Source organism: Diabrotica undecimpunctata, chromosome 2 (assembly GCF_040954645.1).
Source record: "Diabrotica undecimpunctata isolate CICGRU chromosome 2, icDiaUnde3, whole genome shotgun sequence".
Taxonomy (NCBI): Eukaryota; Metazoa; Arthropoda; class Insecta; order Coleoptera; family Chrysomelidae; genus Diabrotica; species Diabrotica undecimpunctata.
This window is the reverse complement of record NC_092804.1, coordinates 73422365-73443024: the sequence shown is the minus strand read 5'-3', so window position 1 is coordinate 73443024 and position 20660 is coordinate 73422365. Positions and strand designations below refer to the sequence as shown.

General features: G+C 32.1%; 2 protein-coding genes across 2 annotated transcripts in view; both read right to left on the bottom strand.

The window, feature by feature from the left end:
* Window positions 1-9004, bottom strand: part of sog (chordin short gastrulation) — a 292748-nt gene extending 283744 nt beyond the window's left edge. Inside the window, exon 1 of the mRNA XM_072523100.1 lies at window positions 8493-9004. Within this exon, the coding sequence (XP_072379201.1) occupies window positions 8493-8616 (124 nt within the window). The 5' untranslated portion in view covers window positions 8617-9004. The remainder of the gene's footprint in view (window positions 1-8492) is intronic.
* Window positions 9005-10386: 1382 nt separating this feature from the next.
* Window positions 10387-20660, bottom strand: part of LOC140433718 (uncharacterized) — a 61978-nt gene continuing 51704 nt past the window's right edge. Inside the window, exon 2 of the mRNA XM_072521696.1 lies at window positions 10387-10638. Coding sequence (XP_072377797.1) covers window positions 10387-10638 — 252 coding nt within the window. The remainder of the gene's footprint in view (window positions 10639-20660) is intronic.

The window sequence follows — 20660 nt, the reverse complement described above, 5'->3', positions numbered from 1 at the left end:
TTACTTGCATTTTTGCTTTATTTCCCTCAATCAGTTTTTACTTTCACTTTTTTTTTTAAATTTCAATCAAATAACAACCAAAAGACATAAAAAAGATAAACCTAAACTACATAAAAGACATTAAGTACTTTTAATTTTTCTAACTGGCGGGATTATTGAGTTAAATTCGTCTGTCTGTGGTTTAAGTTTCATGTCAGCTAATATATTTTTATGTTTTAACAATTTTTTCTTTAATCTTGGACATTTTTGAGGGATTTCCTCATTCCCTCGTGTACCTTCCACTGAAGACAACTAGTCCAGCAATTAGGGTATTTTATAAGGATTGCTGGTTTATAGAGGATGATGCAGTATTGGTTACTAATTACTGTACTGGTACTGGTTATTAAAAAGTAGTTTTAATGCATATATAGGTAACTTTACCTGTTTCATTAGAAAAATTTAAGAATAAAAACTATGGAGAAATAATTTAAATATCCCTTATATTTTCCAAGATATAGGCATAATATTTAATTCGTGTGAAGTTTTAAAGGTGTGAAAGACACTACGAATTATTCTATTATAGGCAGACTACAACATCCGAAAACGCCGATATTCCATCTTATGATTGAAGTTAATGATAGCGCCTTTATTTTAATTTCATTCCTCTATTAACATCTGTTAATGTAAATGTGTTCGAGAACAGGTATCCAATTTATACCGAGTATGCAGCCCGCAAAAATTTTATTTTGTCATATGTTTAGCGGGTGGAACATGATATAAGCTCCCGTCAAACATAAAAAAATGATCATTTCTCCGGAAAGGATATGATATAAGAGCATCTCTAACACTAACATGTTAAACATCAATATGGCAGAAGTTTTTGAACGCTTTCTATTTACATCATGTAATACTTATATACAATATAATACAATAATAATTATATATAATAATATAAAAATATGGTGTTTAAGAGAGAACCTCTGTATCAACCAAAATAAGACAAAAATAATCGGAATCACACATAATCGGAAGGTGAGCTGTTATTTGTTGTTTAATGTTGTTTTTATGTGCCCGTTCCACTGTAATCTAGGATGCCCTCTTTTCTCCTTCTATTTGGTTTCTATTTCCAAGTTCTCAGCATCCATTCTTAGCATAAGGCCATACCAGAATAATTTTTGTTTTTCTATTTCGTCAGTTAGTGTCTTCTTTTTTACCATCTTAAGATTTAAATACATGAATGCCTAATTTGGTTAAATAGTCACACAAATATCATTAACACAGATGAGGAACCCACTTTTCAGATGAATTCAGATATGATAACATAATTTACTCTCACTGCAAAAATTACTACGATAATACCATCAAGGAAACAATTAATCTTCCATAATAACGGAGATAGTCTACGATTTATTAGTGGGTCGGAATCTCTACATGGAACTAGACAGGGATCCTAGGATATACCTCAAAATTCAGAGAATGCTTTAGTTTATGGCAGTCAGGCTGGATAGTAGCAGCAAATAACATACTTACTAAAGCAAACTAGTAAAAAAGTGTAAGGGCTTCCGCACACTGAGTAACCTGGCTGCGACAGCCACTAGAACGTGCTTGTTGCACCGGCAGCCAGTTGGCCGTCCACAGCCAAAGCAAGTAAGGATTCTGAAGAGAAATGAATATGCTGCCTTCAGTTTCTGCGCACTAGTCGTATCAGCCAGACCTATCCCCAAAGTTTTTTAAATGGCTTTTGACATCAAAAAAATAATTCGGGAAGTTATAATCCGTTTTGGGACAAGGAAAGGCTATTTGGGATATATCTTGTAAAGAATACAGTAATCAAGAAGGTAAAAAAGAGGATGGAAAGGAATTACCAATATAATTTTGGAGGGCGATTTACCAGCTTTTTCTTTATTTTGCGTTTTTTACGAGACAAGCGGTAAATAATTATGGCCTCGGCCACCATATCGCTTTATCTTTATATTAGTTGAATATTAAAGGACACACCTGATCGTCGATTGGCTGCGATAACAGGCTGCTCATTTATCTCGGCTGCCGCACCTAAGCTGCCTAGTGCGCAGGGCCCTAAGGATATCCTTAATAAATAAATTTAGGCCGTCGGATTTTCGACGAAGTTTAACCACGATTTTATCCCTTACGCCTTTAAGAGTACTTTAAAAGATGAAAGTTTGTTACGACAATGAACCTGCAAACAAAAAAGCATAGGGGATAAAATCGTAATTGCACTTCATATTGAAATTTGATGTCTTCGCCTAATAAGTTTCTAATGTAGGTGCCGCACGAAAGAGTTCAAGGGAACGAACTCGAAGAGAAAAAAGTCTCTAGATAACTTTAAAGCCTAGAACCAATCTCGTCATGAGAAATGGCATTAGAAATGAAATACTAAAAGTGGTCATAAATGGCTGAAAACAGTCTTAACAACAAACTGTCTAACAGCAAACCCATATGAAGAAAATCATTAAATATTGACAGTAGGTTTTATGATGTGAAGATTCCAGGCTGTGACTTCGACTGTGACTCTGACTTCGGAACCGAACATCAATGTATCTGTTGGAAGTCAGAATTGAACTACCCTATATACTGACAAATAACAATTTATAATAGATGGAAATATTAAAATTTTTTTATTTAAAATGACGATCTCATGATAATATAAAAAGTAGGGAAAATCGTTTGATTGGGACCGTAAAAAAGAACAGAAAAACAATATTTTCTAATTTCGTATAAACTGATTTAATTTTATAGATGTTTTGTTCATGTGATACAAGTAAACATTGTCAAGATATATTTTATCTAATTATTTGGAAAATTTACTAACAATAAAATTTAATGTTAAGTATATTAAAACATATTTGATAATTATTATTATACATTTCTCAAACTACAAATCCCCTACTGATTGGAATTAACTATTAGTTTCTCGTAACAAATATTTATTGATGTTTTATTATTAAACTGGTGAATCAATTAAAATAATTGTCATTTTATGTTTTCCGCTACCTACGTATGTTTATTATTTGTGCGATTTTACATATAATTTTAAATGAATTGATGGGGGATTGAATTGATCGGATTTATCTAAAATTGGTCGCAAAAACTTTAAATAATTTATTACTTTCTAAAAATAACCATGCTTCTATTAGTGCCTGTCACGGCAATTAAAATCGTTATCAAGATCCTCTTTTTGTAAATCAACCCTTGTATCCGAACTGATGTGCTTATTAGCTCATTACAAATGTACTAATTTTACAGTACTAATTAACTAAAAACAGTGCAAATAAACATTTCTTAGATATGAATTTATAATGTACATTCAGTTGGAAATGTTATTTGAAAGGTGTTGGTAATGTTTCTGTCATGTCATGTATAATATTTATTTTCTATTTTGTATTGAAATCGAACACCCGCCGCTTGCGATAAAAGTCACTCATTATCAAGACATAAGAGCACTACAGACAGTTTCATAATTCATATAAAATTCAAATAGTTTACACCCAGAAATCAAAGATAATTACATACAGTAAAACGTCACACCCAAGAGGCCAGTCAAGTGGTAAATATAAAACCTTAATGTAATTATCAAATTTTATACTCGGACTTATCGAACATTAACTAATATGTTTTAATTACAGAAAAAATTGACCATTTCTATTTCCACCTCAAAAAGTTTTTGCATTCATAAGGTATTTTATAAATACAATCTTTTGTCCTTTCCCATTCGTTGTTAGGTTAAGTGATTTATTTATTTTATCTCCTTTTAAGTTTTTCTGATAATTATTTTTTATTAACTATTAGGGTTGAAAACGTCGAAACAAAAAATATTATTAAAAGAGGAGTTAGACAAGGATGTATGCTGTCCCTATTGTTATTTACTCTTTATAGCGAAACTACCATTATCAGAGGAATAATGAGTACTTATTGGCAGCCGAAGATTCTAAAATAAAAAAAAGAATTACTGAAGGAAGTAAAACTGTAGGAACAAAATGATCAAATCTAAGTTAATATCCAGGAATAAGAAAATCAGAATTTACAAAACGATTATGCAACCTTTGGTTATGTATTTTAGCGAAACTTGGGTATCAAGGAAGGAACAATGGGAATGAAAGATATTATGCAAGATATATGGAGGGACAAAGGACAATAACGGCATAAATGAGAATATGCTACTGGAAGAAGTCCAGAGATAATAAGCTAAAGACTTATCATGCAAGGAAAGATCAAGGTTAAAAGAGGCATAGCCGGAAGAAGAATTTTCTGGATAAGAAACCTTCAATAGTGATATAATTGCAGTTAGATAGACATTTTTAGAGCGGTGGTCAATATAATTCGAAAAGATCTGACAGTAACCAACCTCCGATAGCACAAGGAATCACAAGAAGAGTGTTAATTATTTTACGTCTGGTATTGATATTTTTTGTCATAAATTTGGTCTTACTGATGTTCATTTTTAGACCTATTGTTGAAGATACGTTTTCTAATTCTAGTTCCCAGCGAACCCCTAATCATCCAAAATCAAGTGGTAGAATTGACAGAAAAGTACATATATCTTGGTCATCAAATCAGAATAGGCAAGGACAACCAGACCTGCGAATTTCAACGACGAATAACACTTGCTTGGGCGGCGTATGGTTCACTAAGAGACATCTTTAAGAGCAACATCCCCGATAGCTATGAAACGGAAGACATTTGACCAATGCGTTCTTCCTATTATGACATATGGAGCAGAAACTCTCACGCTCACAAAAACAACAGCACTAAAAATGCGAGTGGCACAAAGGCGCATGGAAAGATCAACTCTCGGCGTGACAAAAAAAGACAAAATAAGGAATTAAGACTAAAGGAAAAGAACAGGTATCAGTGATGTCGTCGAACGTATAGCCAAGCTGAAATGGAATTGGGCAGGTCACGTAGCGAGACTGAAAGACACAAGATGGACCAGAAAACTAATTGACTGGCGCCCAAGAGAAGACAAACGCAGCAGAGGACGACCACCAACACGCTGGATGGACGACATTTGGACGAATATCCAAGAAATGGCAACAAGAAGCACATAACCGTGAAGAGTGGCGAAAAATGGGAGAGACCTATGTCCAGCAGTGAACAGAAGAGGTTGCATGATGATGATGATTGTTATTTTCCTCGAATCGTTTCTTTTAACTGTTTTAGGATCTAAAAGAGATTCTGAAACTGTTTTCTTATTGCATGTGTAAGTTAAATATTATTTTATATTGGATTAAACCACAATTGATTGTAATGAGAATTACATTCTACATTTGTTTTGACGTTTTGGTTTCCAATCCGGAAATCGGTTTAAAAAAATATGAATTTTTCGCAGATGCTTTCCGGATAGGAAATTTAAATGTCACAAATGTAAAATTCAATTTTCATTATAATAAATTGTGGTTTAATTCCACATAAAATAATATCTAAGTTAAATATGCCACAAGCAAACAGTTTCAGAACTTTTTTAAATAAGAGATATCCAAGTATTATTACTACTCGATCTATACCGATATAAAAAATGGATTTTTTTTGTTACTTCTATGTTATTTACGAATTTTAACTATCAACTGAATACTCAATATTTTCTGGGGAATTATATGTATTGTACCGGACACTATATAAAATAAAAAATTAATATGATTTTAAGGTAGTGATTGCATTTATTCTAAGCGAATTACAAGGAATTTAAATAATCAATCTAATCTACCTCATATCAACTGCAACTGCAAACCCAAATAAGAATATTATAAGAGAAATACAAAATCATATAAAAAGGACTTCAGATTGTTTGTATATCATCACACATATCGATTTTGGAAAATGTCATAGCAGATAGAGTAAGTAGCCCAATCAGCGAGTTCGCCTCACGGAAGAGATGAGTCAAAACCATACCATACCTGACTTATCAAAAGAAAGAAAGGGCTAGAACGATGGAAGTGACAACGCCAAACCAACCAAATCACAACGCGAACCGTTACCATATTATTGATTAGACATAATGATTTTCGCTCGGCCTAAGTTGTCACGTTTAGGATGAAAGGAAACTACTTTCTCCTAAATTCCGAAATCGAAGAAATATCAATCATATCTCTCATATCAATATTAGAAAAATCAATGTGCCCCGATATTATATGCTTTTCTCTAATAACCCAAAATAAACTAGATATTCCAAAAGTTACCGATTAATCGAAACAAGACTTATTTTTAATTGTCAGAAGCATTTCTGACACCAGTCTATGTTAAGGATTTCCCGTAATGCAATACGTAAGATTGGGGTTGTCTAATGATGGCATCAAAACTGGCTTCCAATAAAACATTTATCAGCCATAACAAAACATTTTGTGGTGTTATATAAGCATTTTTGAGCTGTTTTTTATAAGAATAAACTATTAATTATGCGTATCCACAGGTACTCAGTGCTTTAACACACAAAGATCACAACTAAGAATTATTATTCAACTGATTTGTAAACTGATTATCTTGAGCACTGGTAAGTTTTTAATTTATTAACAGGTAAGTAAGTATATCTTTTTTCGTTGAAATAATGTATCTTTAATAATTTTTAATACAAATAGCGCTAACTTGAAGAGCAAAAAAGTTAAGCCCAAATTTTGCCACATCCTTTATCAGCTACATTAAAGTATGCATCAAATTTTAATTCCTCATACTCAAAAGGTCCCCTAACATGAAAGTTATAACATGAAAGTTATAGAAATTTTAAATTTCTGCTTTAACATCCTGTATCTTTCTTAACATCAAGTTGGCTGAAATTGTAATATTTTAAAGTGTAGAATCTACAATTTTTTTTGTACAATTAGTTAAGGACCACCCTGACTTTGTAACTTTTTACTTTTGTAAATTCCTCCCAATAGTTTGAATATTGGTAAATGAAATATATATCAAATTATATAGAATATCAACCAAAAAATAATAATAAAACCGATCTTATAAAACGTCCGTTGTGATGAAATTGAAGTAAGATTTTTTAAAAAACTGTATTAAAAATTGTTTAGAAAAACAAAACGGGCCATCAGTTGACAATAACATTAAAATACTTCGCCGTTCTTATTTTTGTTGTTTATTTTAAACCTATATTGTTAACTACTACATGATAATCAGAATCAACTAAATTAATATAGAAAAAACAATGCCCAAAATAAAGCAGTAAAAGAAAATGGAAAATGATAAGGTCGAAAATTATCAACTCAACGTTGGAAAACAAGGATTCAAAAGAACAGAAAAACTGACGTCAATTAACTGTCATAATGGTAATATTGGATATATAAAAAGTGAATTATTGAGCAGATAAGAAAATTATAAATAAAGAACAGAATCTCCCAGTAAAAACAAAAACTAAAATAAAACAAATGTTAAAGATTTTGTAGATACATAAAAATAAAAGGGAAGATATCAAAATGATACCAAATAAAAAGTAGAGTACATTAAAACATGTTGTATAAAAAATGACTCATTATTATAAAATAACCTCTTACAGGACATTGCAAGGAATGTCTGAACTACATTTCTTAGTTGTTAGTCAAAGTTGATTAAAAAGTAAGATTGGCGAATGGTTTTAGTGTCCGCAGTCATATAAACACAAACAAACAACAATAAGATTAAAAAGTGTAAATAGAAACCATGCGAAAAAATTGATACATGAAACGAATTGTTTATATTACTAGAATATAATAGACCCTAAAATATAATATATCTAGTAAAGATTCGATAATATACCTAATATGTATTTGTAAAATTATTGGTACTATCGTTAAGTAGGTGACTGATTAAACAACCTTCTGAATGTTCGACAAAATAGAAAAGACGAGTAAGCGATCTTTTAAATTATGGAACATCAACAGTTTCAACATACACAATATTGTTAAATAAACTAATTTACGTGATTATAATATTTATTCATTCGAAAAGGTTTAATCAAGGTACGATTTTTGTTCGCCGTTTATCATATCTGATTGGCTCACTTTGATAATTTTCTGCATTTTGATTGGAGCAAGCAATATTTTTAATTAGAATGTTGATATTGCAATGGCAACATTATATATTTTGGCACAGATGTAGAAGAAAATTAAGACAGACATGTGTGTGGAAAAAGTTATTTTATTTTGCTAAATTCATATCACGATTTTTCAACGAAGATATCTATATATCCATTAAATACTATTAAAATTCGTATATATTTTATCAAATATTAAGGTAAGATGAAAAAACTGCACTTATCAACATATTTTGCGTTTTTGGCAAGTTGTTTAACGCTTTTAAAACTGGGATTATTGGTTTTCATTTAAAACTTTATCACCAACCATTTTATCTTTCAAAAAGTTCACATACTGTTTGTAACAAACTTCAGAAATTTATAAAAACTGAAAAATACCGGTTATTAAATGTTCTTTAAAAATCACGTGTTCCATAAGACAGGCGCCACTTGAGTTGTACAATCATGTCACAATTTTTTTAAATACTATATAGATAAAAAAGCTTACCGGCTGCTTTATTCCTAGATCTGGGTAGGTCATCGTCTAATAAGGGAGATTTCATCCTTGCTTGAACTAAACCTAGAACCGCCAGAGAGGCGGTAACAAACACCAACAATCTCGAAACCTGCATTATTAAAAAAATTATAAAAAGTTTTTTCACTTCACACACAGCACAACTAAAATCTTAAAACCATTCTCGAAGCTCGTAAGTTTTTTATGTAATATTTAACTACTCCGCGCGTCTACACGCTATCACCTCGCCAAGTGAACTGAACACTGCGAGTACAAACTGAATGTCACTATGTACTTTTCTCCCTACTCTTTAAGTCCTGGAGGATAGTAACGGCAGGATAAACGATGGACTAGCGCTAGGATGCGACGATGGACCAATGGTAGCCGAGACGGAGGCATGGGTTTGGTCAAAAAGGACGAAAGAACAAAAATTTCGGGCGGAATGAACACTGATAAGATACGGAACGATGTATACCGAACATCGAGAGGTATTGGTGTGAATTTTGAGATCCTTGTATTTGCGTGGGAGTTTAATCTATGATTCAAAAAAATAAGATATTGAAGATAAGACTAAAATTTTTATATTTCGCGGCTTAACAATTGTTATATATATTATAAAAATTGCAACGTTATTTAAATCTACAATAAAAACAGTAAATTAACTATATTATCTGTAAACTTAATTCAGGTGTTTTGTTAAATTATATTTACCTTTGAGTATACAAATGTTAATTTTTTTTTTTATTTCGTTGTCACATTGATACAAATCAGTCCTATGACATGTAGTTGAACTCCCCCCGTTTATTATGCATTTAATAAATTTACTAAAAGTTATAATTAATCTTATATCAATCTTAATTATATCTAATATTTAATTGTATTAGCTAATTAGAGATCGCTGTTAGGTTGTAAAAAACAAATATAGTTTTTCAGAATTATTGTTTTTTATATAACTTTTACAGAAAGTTTGATTAACTGGTTTAAAATATTTTTTAAGATCTATTGAAATAGGTAAACGTTGATATAAATTAGACAAGCATTGCAAATTAATAACTGCTTCAAAAACTATTATCAGAGTAAAAACCTAGAGAAGTAAACTAAATAAACTGTTGGAACACCTGTGAGAATAACATACAAAAAACATATAAGAAAGGTAAAGAATAAATATTAAAAAGAGATATTAAAGAAATACTTTCTTCTTTATCGTTTGTTTATCGTAATATGGATATTGGCTGTTACGTTGGTCCAGATAATCTTAATCACTGATAGGAACATGGAATGTTATTCCGAAATTTTTTAAATAGGAATTGGGTCAAGTGAGAATTCATTGAAAATGTTTTTTGATTCCCTATACACTGGTGCTTTGTCTTTGAAATTAGGTCTTCTAGTTTAAAGTTTCGTTTAGAACTAACGGGTCTAAAATGGCACGTTTTTTTACGTAAAAGAGTTTCTGAAACTGTTTTCTTATATCATGTTTAAGTTAAATATTACATTTATGTGGTACACATAAATTGAAAACTTATTTACAAAAAGAACATATCTGTATTTTTAATGTTTTACATAAAATAGAAATTGTTTTGAAAGAACTGAAAATTTTAATGATAATATTTATAGATATTCTAGAATAATGTGCATTTGTTTGAATGTGTAGGTTAATTTCCATTAAAAGTCGTTTTTTTAGAAAAATAAACAGAAATCTTACATGGGCATTTATGTAGTTTTTGTAAAATTTTATTACATATGTAGTTTTTGTGTTAAACTAATAGGGTGCGTAAGGGGATATATGTTGTTTTTGTGAAAAATCTCAAACAAAACGTTATTAATAAATTTAAATATATTTATTCATGAAATGTACAGTAATTAAAGTAAGTAAAGTAGCTATTAAAGTTTAATCTTCTGTGCCACTACTGTTGTCCTCACTGTCGATATCATTTACAGATATTATTTCTTGGACAGCTGAATTTGAATTCAAAGAATCATAAAATTCCTGACTAACTGGATTTGATACATACTTCTTTAATTTCTGCAAATCCTCAGCTTTAAAAGGATTTAGTGCCAATGAGGACTCATATAGTTGTTTCAGTTCCAATTCTTTGGGCAACTTCCGTTTGTTTCGTATGTATGATCCTCTACCATGGACCTGTAAGTGTATATCTAACTAACACATATGCAAATTCTTCACTTATTTTAATAATTCTAACTTTTTTAAATTTCATTGCTGGTTTACTTTGACGTAAAAAATACTTCTCAACGGCTTCCTTTATATTTAAGAAGACATCATGTGTAATTGTGTCAACTTTGTATGGAGATGGGTGTACCCGAACATTATTCATTTTCTTGGTACCAATTAGACTAAAATCTTGGCCATTGGGTAAATATGTAGGACCCCTAATAGGAAACACATATTTAATGTGGCCAAATATAGATGAAATATAGATGATAGAATGTACCAAGCAATACAGAAAACTGATTAAAACGACATTATTTTTCCCAACATCATGAATCCCAAATACAAACATCCACAGCTGGCGACAATAAAAAACATCACTGGTACGTATGTGTGGCAAAAGTAGGTTTTGCATATAATGAAAGGTGAGCAATATTATCTTATTTTGTTGGGCATCTTGCTTTAGTTTTCTTTTAATTTCAGTAAACTATTCAACCTTTTTCAAATGTAGCTTGTGCTCAGTTTTAATAACGTTTGTTTCTTCTAAATTTGCCAACTGAATTTTTAGTTTATAACTATCACATGTGGCACATGTATCAGTTCATGGGAGACCAAACTTGAGATTGTACTCATTTTTAAAACTGACCAATACACTACATATGAAACCTGTAAGTATTTGATACTTTTGTAAAAATAACTTATACATTTTATTTACTGACAAATTCTCAGAAAAATATCCACAGTTGTTTTTTTTTAAGAATAATGTGATTGTCTTGCATTAGAAGACTCAACATGACAACGGATTAACTTCAAAACTTCCTCTGATGTTTTCTTGTACCAGTTTGTCCTGTGGCTTCCTCTCTTGTCTTTAGGGGTCAATATATTACAAGAAATGAGATCTTGAAGCCTTCAAACGCGACTTTTTATAACACAATGTATATTACAAAAGGCAGTAAGGCATACAGATTGTTCATTTACATCTATACGATTCTTATAGGAATAAGTGACCATTCGAAATTTTTTAGGTGTTTCTGTTGAATATATTTTTGGATAGAATGACCAAATAAAGCTCATTATATAATCATCCTGGTCGTTTTTTACTCCCAAATTATTGAAATATGTCAATATATTTCTACGTTGCTCCAAGGAAATTTTTTCATAATATTTATATAGCTTGCATCTGAAACAATATAATATTCTTCTTCTTTTGGTGCCTATCCCCTGTGGATGTTGGCAATCACGTTGGTCCGTACAACTTTGTTGACAGCTGCTCTAAATAGATGTGTGGTAGTCATTCCTGTTCACTGTCTGATGTTCTTCAACCACGATGTCCTTCTGCGCCTTTGAGATCTTTTGCCTTTTATCTTGCCTTGTAAAATTAGTTGAAATAATTGATACTTCTCATTGCACTGCACATGACATGCTCTAAATATGTCATCTGTCTGAATTTCACGATACGCATAATTTCCAGATCTTTATTCATACGTTGGATCACGGTGTTGTTTTTAACATGATTGATATAGGAAATTCTGAGCATGCGGCGGTAGCACCACATTTCGAAGGCTTCTAATTGTTTGGATGTTGCCTCCATTAAGGTCCAGGCTTCGACTCCATACAAAAGGGTAGAAAATACATAGCATCTCAAGACTCGTGTTCTTATATTAATGTTCAGGTGCATAAAACATAAAATCTTCCTCAGGCGATTGAAGACAGCTCTCGCCTTTTCTATACGACATCTTATTTCCTATGAGTGGTCCCATTCCTTATTTAGGTTGCATCCAAAGTATGTAATTTTGTCGATTATTTTCAAGGGTTCATTATATAATATAATATTGTATGTAGTTAAAGGAGAGAAGGTAATTTAAAAAACCAACACTAATATTAGTAACAGATACCTATAGGTACTTATATACAATCTGGTCCTACTTTGCGAGTTGAGATTAACGTGTTTTTATGTTTAATATGTTCAATCATCATCATCATCATTATCCAGCCTTCATTTATCACGTCCACTGCTGGACATAGGCCCCCCTTAAACCCTGTCCATTCTTTGCGATTTTGTGCTCTTTGTTGCCAATTTTTCGTGATACGCCTGATGTCCTCAGCGCAACATGTAGGTGGTCTTCCTCTACTACGTTTGTCTGCTCTTGGCCTCCAATGTGTAATTTTACTCGTCCATCGTGAGTCATGCATTCTCGCTACATGGTCTGCTCAATTCCATTTAAGTTCTTCTTCTTCCTTCTTCGCAGATCTTCGTTTCTTATTCGGTCCCGCAACGTCACTCCCAGTATAGATCGTTCCATTCGTCTCTGTGCCACTCTCATATGTTCAATACCTTTAGCTTTCTTCATTTTTATTAGTTTCCCTTTTCTCTTTATATTTTCGTTTTTTATTTAATCCAGTCTCTTATTTGATCATTTATTTTGATACGGATTGAAATATTATACGTTTGAAACGTATAAACGTATAAAGTTATAAACTTATAAACTTATAGTGAATTTTGAGGTTAGGTTATGTTACTTGACAGCTTGACACCGAATATAGATATATATTTCACAAAAAGTACATAACTGTTTAAAGATATGTAGTTTTTGTTAAAAAGTATTGACAGATACGTAGATTTTCTAAAACATCGATATTTTCGTCGTTTATTTTTTTAGCTGCCTGTGTCGTTTTTGTAAAATATCTTTCACACTATCCGATGTACCTTAAAACAAAAAGATGCTTAGAGCATTAGCTCAAATCTAATAAAAATGTAAGTTGTTAGTAGGTTAGGTTGTTTTTGTAAATACGTCTTCAATTGTATATACAGTTAATTGTAATAAAAACTACATTTTACATTTATTTTTGACGTTTGGATTTTCATTCCGGAAATCGTTTTAAAAAATATTTATATATAATAATGAATTATTTAAAATGTAGTTAATTAATTGGCGCTTTGTTGACTAATTAGACAAGCAATTTACATGTTTCGATCTAGTATGCGTATAGTAATGTTTTGAGTTAAGAATTCTGAGTTAATTAATATTTAAATGGGAATAAGCCACAATTACAAATTGTATATACAGTTAATTGTAATAAAAACTACATTTTACATTTATTTTTGACGTTTGGATTTTCATTCCGGAAATCGTTTTAAAAAATATTTATATATAATAATGAATTATTTAAAATGTAGTTTATTAATTGGCGCTTTGTTGACTAATTAGACAAGCAATTTACATGTTTCGATCTAGTATGCGTATAGTAATGTTTTGAGTTAAGAATTCTGAGTTAATTAATATTTAAATGGGAATAAGCCACAATTAAAGGTAAAATTAAATTAAAAAAAAAAAAAAAATTGTTTAATTTACTAATGTTTGTATTTTGAGAACGATTTCCGAAGTGGAAATTGAAACGTCAATAAATGTATTTTAACCTTTAATTGTGGCTTATTCCCATTTAAATATTAATTAATTTAAAATGCCACAAGAAAATAGCTTCAGAACAATATTAAGAATTCTGAGGGTGGTGTGGTACCCTCGGGTTGATATCAAATTCTGATTTTTGTGTGTTTATGCATTATGTGTTTACGTATTAGGTAGATGATGTGTCTCTGACCTTAATTAATCGACGAATGTTGGTATATTCTTATTGCTTACTTCTTCTTTTAGTATTGGTAATCAGAGCATGCTACAGCCGTACTACTCATTTTTCTTCATTAAGTAGGCTGAGGGCTGCTTCTTTGATTTTTCTCTTCTTACTGACTATTTGTTTCATGACTATTGATGCATCTTTCCTTTATACACTGTGTTCATTGTCTTAGACATGTTTGCATGTTTGAGATTTGTCGAAGTCTCTCTTTTTGATGTATGATTTATGCTCTTTTATCCGGACACTTAGTAGTGTGTGGTTTTTCCCACATAAGCATTTTGCGTTACTAAGGTATTTTTTACAGGGTGTTTTTTCGGAAAGTAACATACGCTAACTGAAAAAAAAACACTTATGCGATCCCAAAAATCCTATAGTTAATGGTTCATACTTCAACAATAACAAAGATACATATTCCAACATAAAAGCAACAACATGTACCTATGTTAGATTTTTTTTAAATGAATTCTGCACTTGGAAAGAGACTGAAAAACTTAATTTAGTCGTATAAGGTTTGACTTTTTAGTTTTTGTCTATAGCCGCTTAGAGGGCGCCACCAACAAAACAATGTAACCAAAATCTCTTGTTAAAATAAATCGAGAGTTTTATTGGAATGGAAAAAATGGTTACCAAAATAGAACTTTTTCGAGCAATAAATTTAACAATTTTCGAAGAGGATTATCCCAACAGCAACGTCTCACTTAAATGGTTTCTGTGTTTGGGAATTAAGCATCACACCAGTCAACTATTTCCTACTGGTATTACGAATTTCAGAGGGGTCGCTCCAGCGACGATCTAGGCCAGGTCCACTCAGAACAGCAGTCACACACATCAAAACATTGATTCGTTTCGTCAGCTGATTAAGGATGACCGCCTTGTAATGTACCGACAGAAAGAGGCATCATTATGCATTTTAAAAACCTCGTTTCAAAAGATACTACACGAAGAACTGGGTGTTACGAAGTTGGTTTCCCGTGGGACCCTCATTTGCTCACATTAAAACGGTTTAACAAAGGAAGCTCAAGAAACGTTTATAGTATTGTTAGTGGCAATTAATCTTGGATTTACTCCTATGAACCAGAAAATAAACGCCAATCCACTACGAAGGTGTTTCACGATGAGGAAAACCCAACAAAAGTGATCCATTCTCGAAGTGTGTCAAACAAAATGGTTGCAGCTTTTGTGTCAAAATCTGGTCGTATGGCAACAATTGCTTTACAAGATCGAAGAACGGTTACTTCTAATAGGTATATAACTGTTTGTTTACCAGAAGATATCGCGAATCTTCGAGAACATAATATAAAACGGCGATTCGCGGTTTCCTTAACGCAGAATATCAAACTATTGAACTTTTGGAAAGGTATACAATTATTCCAGAAGACGCGGTCAATTTCCAACTATAAGACTTAACGAACGTAATGAACGACAAAGCGAAAAATATGGAATATATACTTAACTTAATTGAGGATAATTCAAAAGTGAGTACCCGACGAATTAGTCATGTTCTGCAAATTCCGCATACCACTGTCTGGCGAAGACTTATGAAGTTTCAACCCGATCCTTACCATATATAGAAAGTACAAAGATTGATATCTGGAGATGAAATAATCAGAATTGATTTTAGTAGGTGGATCACTCGAAATCAAAGAATTATAAAAACAGATCTTTATTCACGGTTAAAGCAAAATTCACGAGAGATGGGGTATACAATTTCGGGAAATCAAACGTTTGGGCAGAACAAAATCAATTTACCACAAATCCAAGTCACTTGCAGCATAAATTTTCTGTAAAGGTATGGAGTGGCCTATTTGATAATAATTTAATAATATATTCTACCTCTCACCCTAACCTTTGAAGTGTATTTCAATTTTTTGGAAAATATTTTCAGTCGCTTAATTACATTACTGGCGCATAGTTAGACATTTTGTATCCAACAATTTTCCCAATAGATGGATTAATAGAGGCGGTGTCTGGCCAAAACGATAATGTGATTTTAATCCTATCGGTTATGTTTGGAGATATTTAAAATCCGAAGTTTATAACAATAAAATACATAGTAGGGAAGAACTTCTTGAACTAATTTACGACGCCTTCCAAGAAATGAAAAATAACCCAGGCGAGATTAGGAAGTCAGTCACACTTATTGCAAAAAGAGCAATACTTTGCCTTCAAGGTGGTGGTCATTTTGAACAATTACTTTTTTTTTTAATTGCCGTATTGCCAGATTCCAGTAAGAGCCTAAGAAGGTATCTATTGAATTCTGACAGGCAACGGTGGAAGAAATCATTTTTGGACATCTACGTCACGGAACAAAATGCCAGGGTGATCTTTCGGCCGAGTAGGATACTAAGCCAGAAGACCCCAGGGTAGTGCCGGATTTACCGTGTTCCGGCTAAAACCTTAACCACCATTCCAGAGAGGAGGTCTTGCCACTCAATGAACAACTAAAATAAAAACTAAAAATTTATAAATAATTATGAACAATTACTTTAGTGTTGATAATAGTTATTTTTCTGCCAATTTTTGCTGTTGTTTTTTTTAATTTTTAAGATATTTCGTTGATTAAAGTTATGTATTTTTTGTGGACTTTTTATTATTTATTCATTAATTAAAGATAAATATTTGTTATGAATTATTTGTCGCACATAATAAAAAAACGCTAGAAATGTTAACATTTTATACATTTAGATTAAATAATGATGTTAATGAAGTAGCATTTAAATCTTTTTTCTACTTCGATATCTCACAATTCACATAATTTCAGAATACAAATTCAAAATTTACCAAAAAATAAAATTTTGCTGAAAACTCAAAGTATACAACTAAATTAAGTTTTTCAACGTCTTTTCAAGTGCAGAATTCGTTTTTAAAAATCTAATGTACAGGATGTTGTTTTTGGGTCGGAATATTTTTTTTAATATTTTTTAATCCGAAACTGGATTTGTAATAATTATAAATAAATTAGTCGAAGGGGAACCTTAAACAATATTTGCCAGTCTAATATAAAGAAAATATACAGTGTGGTTGAAAAGTTATGAACCAAATAAAAAGTTGGCAAAATAAATAAAACACCCAGTGTTTTTGTTATTGATGATGATTTGATTTGATAATCAATAAGATTTGATAATCGATATTATTCGATTCGATAATTAATATTATTTGATTCGATAATCGATTAGATAATCTATTCGATTCGATTAAATATAAACGATTATCGAATCGATTGATTATCGAGTGTAATCGATTTAACGTACAAGCTACGTTAAACGAGCAAATGCCTGCAATAAGGGACACAACTAACGAAGAACAAAAGATCAAACATATTACTGAAATAGTTTAAATTGTAAAGAAAAAATACTTAAAGGCAAATAAATTATTCAAACCAAAATTGTGGCTAATAGATGAGATCCTGAAGCTAATTGACGAAAAAAGAAAAACTTTATGACCCGGACAAAAATAAAACGATAAATATAATAATAAGAAAAATGAGAGAAGCGAAAGAAAAAGAAGCATTATAAAGATGCGAAAAAGATAAGACTTTAGATAGTTGAAACACGGTAGTTACATTGTACACAAATTATGCAATAAACAAAAAAGTTAAAGAACTGACAGGTGTACTAAGGCGAGGACAAAAAAGAAATCTAACTGATTCTGACAGAAACATCATCTTGAAAAAATAGAGTAAGATAAGAACATAGAAAGAATACCTAAAGAAACATTTTGAGGACCAAAGAGAATTTTTGATCTAGAAGTGGAGGTAAATAATAAGTCAAAAACCACTTCCAAAAAAACCAGAAGCCAAAAAAAGACGAAGAATACCGTACGATAAGCCTCATGCTTCATTTCCAATTTCATCATTCATCATTCCATTTGCATCATTTCAAAGCTGTTTCTAAAGTTAGTTTATAATATAATTAAGCGTAACAATCAAGCAATAGTTTAACTCAGCCTGAGAGTTTTGCACACAAGTATAACATTAGGGTGATACAATTCATTGGAGCGAGGAGAATTAACTCGTGTAATCATGAATCACTCCACCTTCCTCCAATACTCTAGACCATCCACTTCCCCCCGATAGCACTCTGATGCGCTATAGAGGCTCTCTTATCAGCAAAGTGCTTTTCGTGTGGGAATCCTGGGTACAAGGCCTCCCACAAAAAATCCGACCTCAAACAATGCAGGTCTGCCTAAAGCGCTCAGTTCGGTGACTAGGCCCAGTTCTGTGACTCGGTTCTCGGGGATGTGGAGCTCTCTTCTCCATTTTTTGGGGTTTATTAGTATTTTTTGTGGCTTGCCCCTTTTGTTAGTGTTTTATAAATTTTTTAGTAGCCAAATCTGTTTTTGTGTTTTTTGTAGATTTCTTTTAGGGTTGTCTGAAACTCATAAAATCAATATTAGTGAATACACTGCCATGCTAACGGTGATCTCGTTGTCTTCTTTTTTTGCTGTGTGCTGCACGAAACTTCTTTTTGTTGTTGGGACTTTTGTGCCCATGCAAGAGTCCCCATATGTAATTATTGTTAGTATGATGCTGTTTATCACTCATAATTTTGTTTTCATAGCCAATTTGCTTCTTCTTACTGTTAGTCCTCATATTATCTGACCACTTCTGTTTTCTGGACTGTCGCGTTAATATTAGATGTGAATGCTGGACCTTGGTCCATTGTGACTCGTAGGTATTTAGGTTCGTTTTGCCATTCGATGGGCCTGTCTTGCACTGTTAGCTGTTCTTCTGGGATATCTCTTTTCTTTTTAAAGATAACCTCTTGGGTTTTTTCTGGATTTATTTTCTGGGTATTTTTTATTGTATTGGATACTCCATTCTTCTATTGTATCCAGTGCCGTCTGTAGATTTCTTAAAGCCATATCCAGGTTCCTATGTTTTGCCGCGATTGCCGCAGTGTCGTCTACATAAAGGCTGATTAGTGTTCTGGGTGTTTTTGGAACGTCGGCTGTATATATGCTATACAGGTATGGTGATAAGACTGTCCCCTGTGGCACTCTAGCTTACGAGATTCCGTGTTCAGATAGAACTGTTCCTATATGGACCCTAATCCTGTATCCCTAATCTCTCATTTTGTATGTTAGTTTTTCATGCCACACTCTGTCAAAAGGCTTTGCTTACATACAGAAAGGATGCTCCTGTATATTGTTTGCCGTTCAATCCAACTGCTACGTTTTCTATAAATCTGAGTACTTAAAGTTCGCTTGAATGTTGAGCTTTGAATCCAAATTGTGCTTTTGAGATTAGACCCTAGCCCGTCTGTCTCTGATTGGAGTCTGGTTTGGATAACCCGCTTTACTATCTTATTGACTGCTGGAAGTAAGCTAATCGGAATGTAATTTTGCGGAGATATGTAGTTCTTTCCTGGCTTTGGTATCATGATTACATGGGTTTCCTACCATCTGTTTGGGAAGAGGATATATCTTAGTACTGCGTTTGTTATGTTTGTGTCTCTGTTACTCTGTTAGCGATTTCGATTGGGTTAGGTGCTTTCTTTGGTAAACGTTTTCTAATAATTTCACTTATATGTCTTGGTGATATTATTATTTTTTCTTGTTCTTCGCCCATTTAAGTTTTGTTGTTGTCGACTCCTTAGATAAAGTCTATATCTGCGTCTTCTTGATAATTCAGTGAACACTCCCTCTTATGAGTCCTTATCATCATCTGGGCTTTCTCTTAGTAGTTTCTGTCGTTTCTTAAAGTTCTTCGGAGCCTCTATAGTTCTTGCATATTTTGACCCACTTCCTCCATTTCTTTTACGTAATTGTCCAACTTTTGGCTTCTATGCTCTATTAGTGCCTATTTGACTGGTCGATTCAGTTGGTTTGCACTATTTTTATCTTCCTGATTTTTTGTTCTTCTGGCTTCCTTTTCGGCTTTGTTCTTTTTCCTTATCATTTCTTTTATTTCCTGAACAATGTATCTAAATCTATATTTTTTACATGTTCCTTCGGTAGTGCTATTCCCTAGTGCTTTTTTAATAATGTTTTCGAGATATAGGATTTTTTCCTCCATTTCTTGTCAATTGTAGGAACGTTTCCAAATTCCTATGCTCACTAGTTGTTTAGTTGGATCACTTCGTTTTATTTCTTTTCCTTGATATTTTGGTATTTTCTTCCCATATGCCTATTTCAAGGAGTATAGGGTTGTGGTCTTCTGATCCTTCAAGTAAAATTCTGATATCTGTTTGTAGTCCTAGGTTTTTAGCTACTATTATATCCAAATCTACGTCTTCTTTTTTCACTGTAATTTCTTTTCAGCCTTCCTTGACTTCTTGTTTATATGTTTATTGTATTTATTTCATGTTTCTTTATTAGTTCTGCTTGTATGTCTTTAAGTTATGTATTTGTGGGAAGTGCTC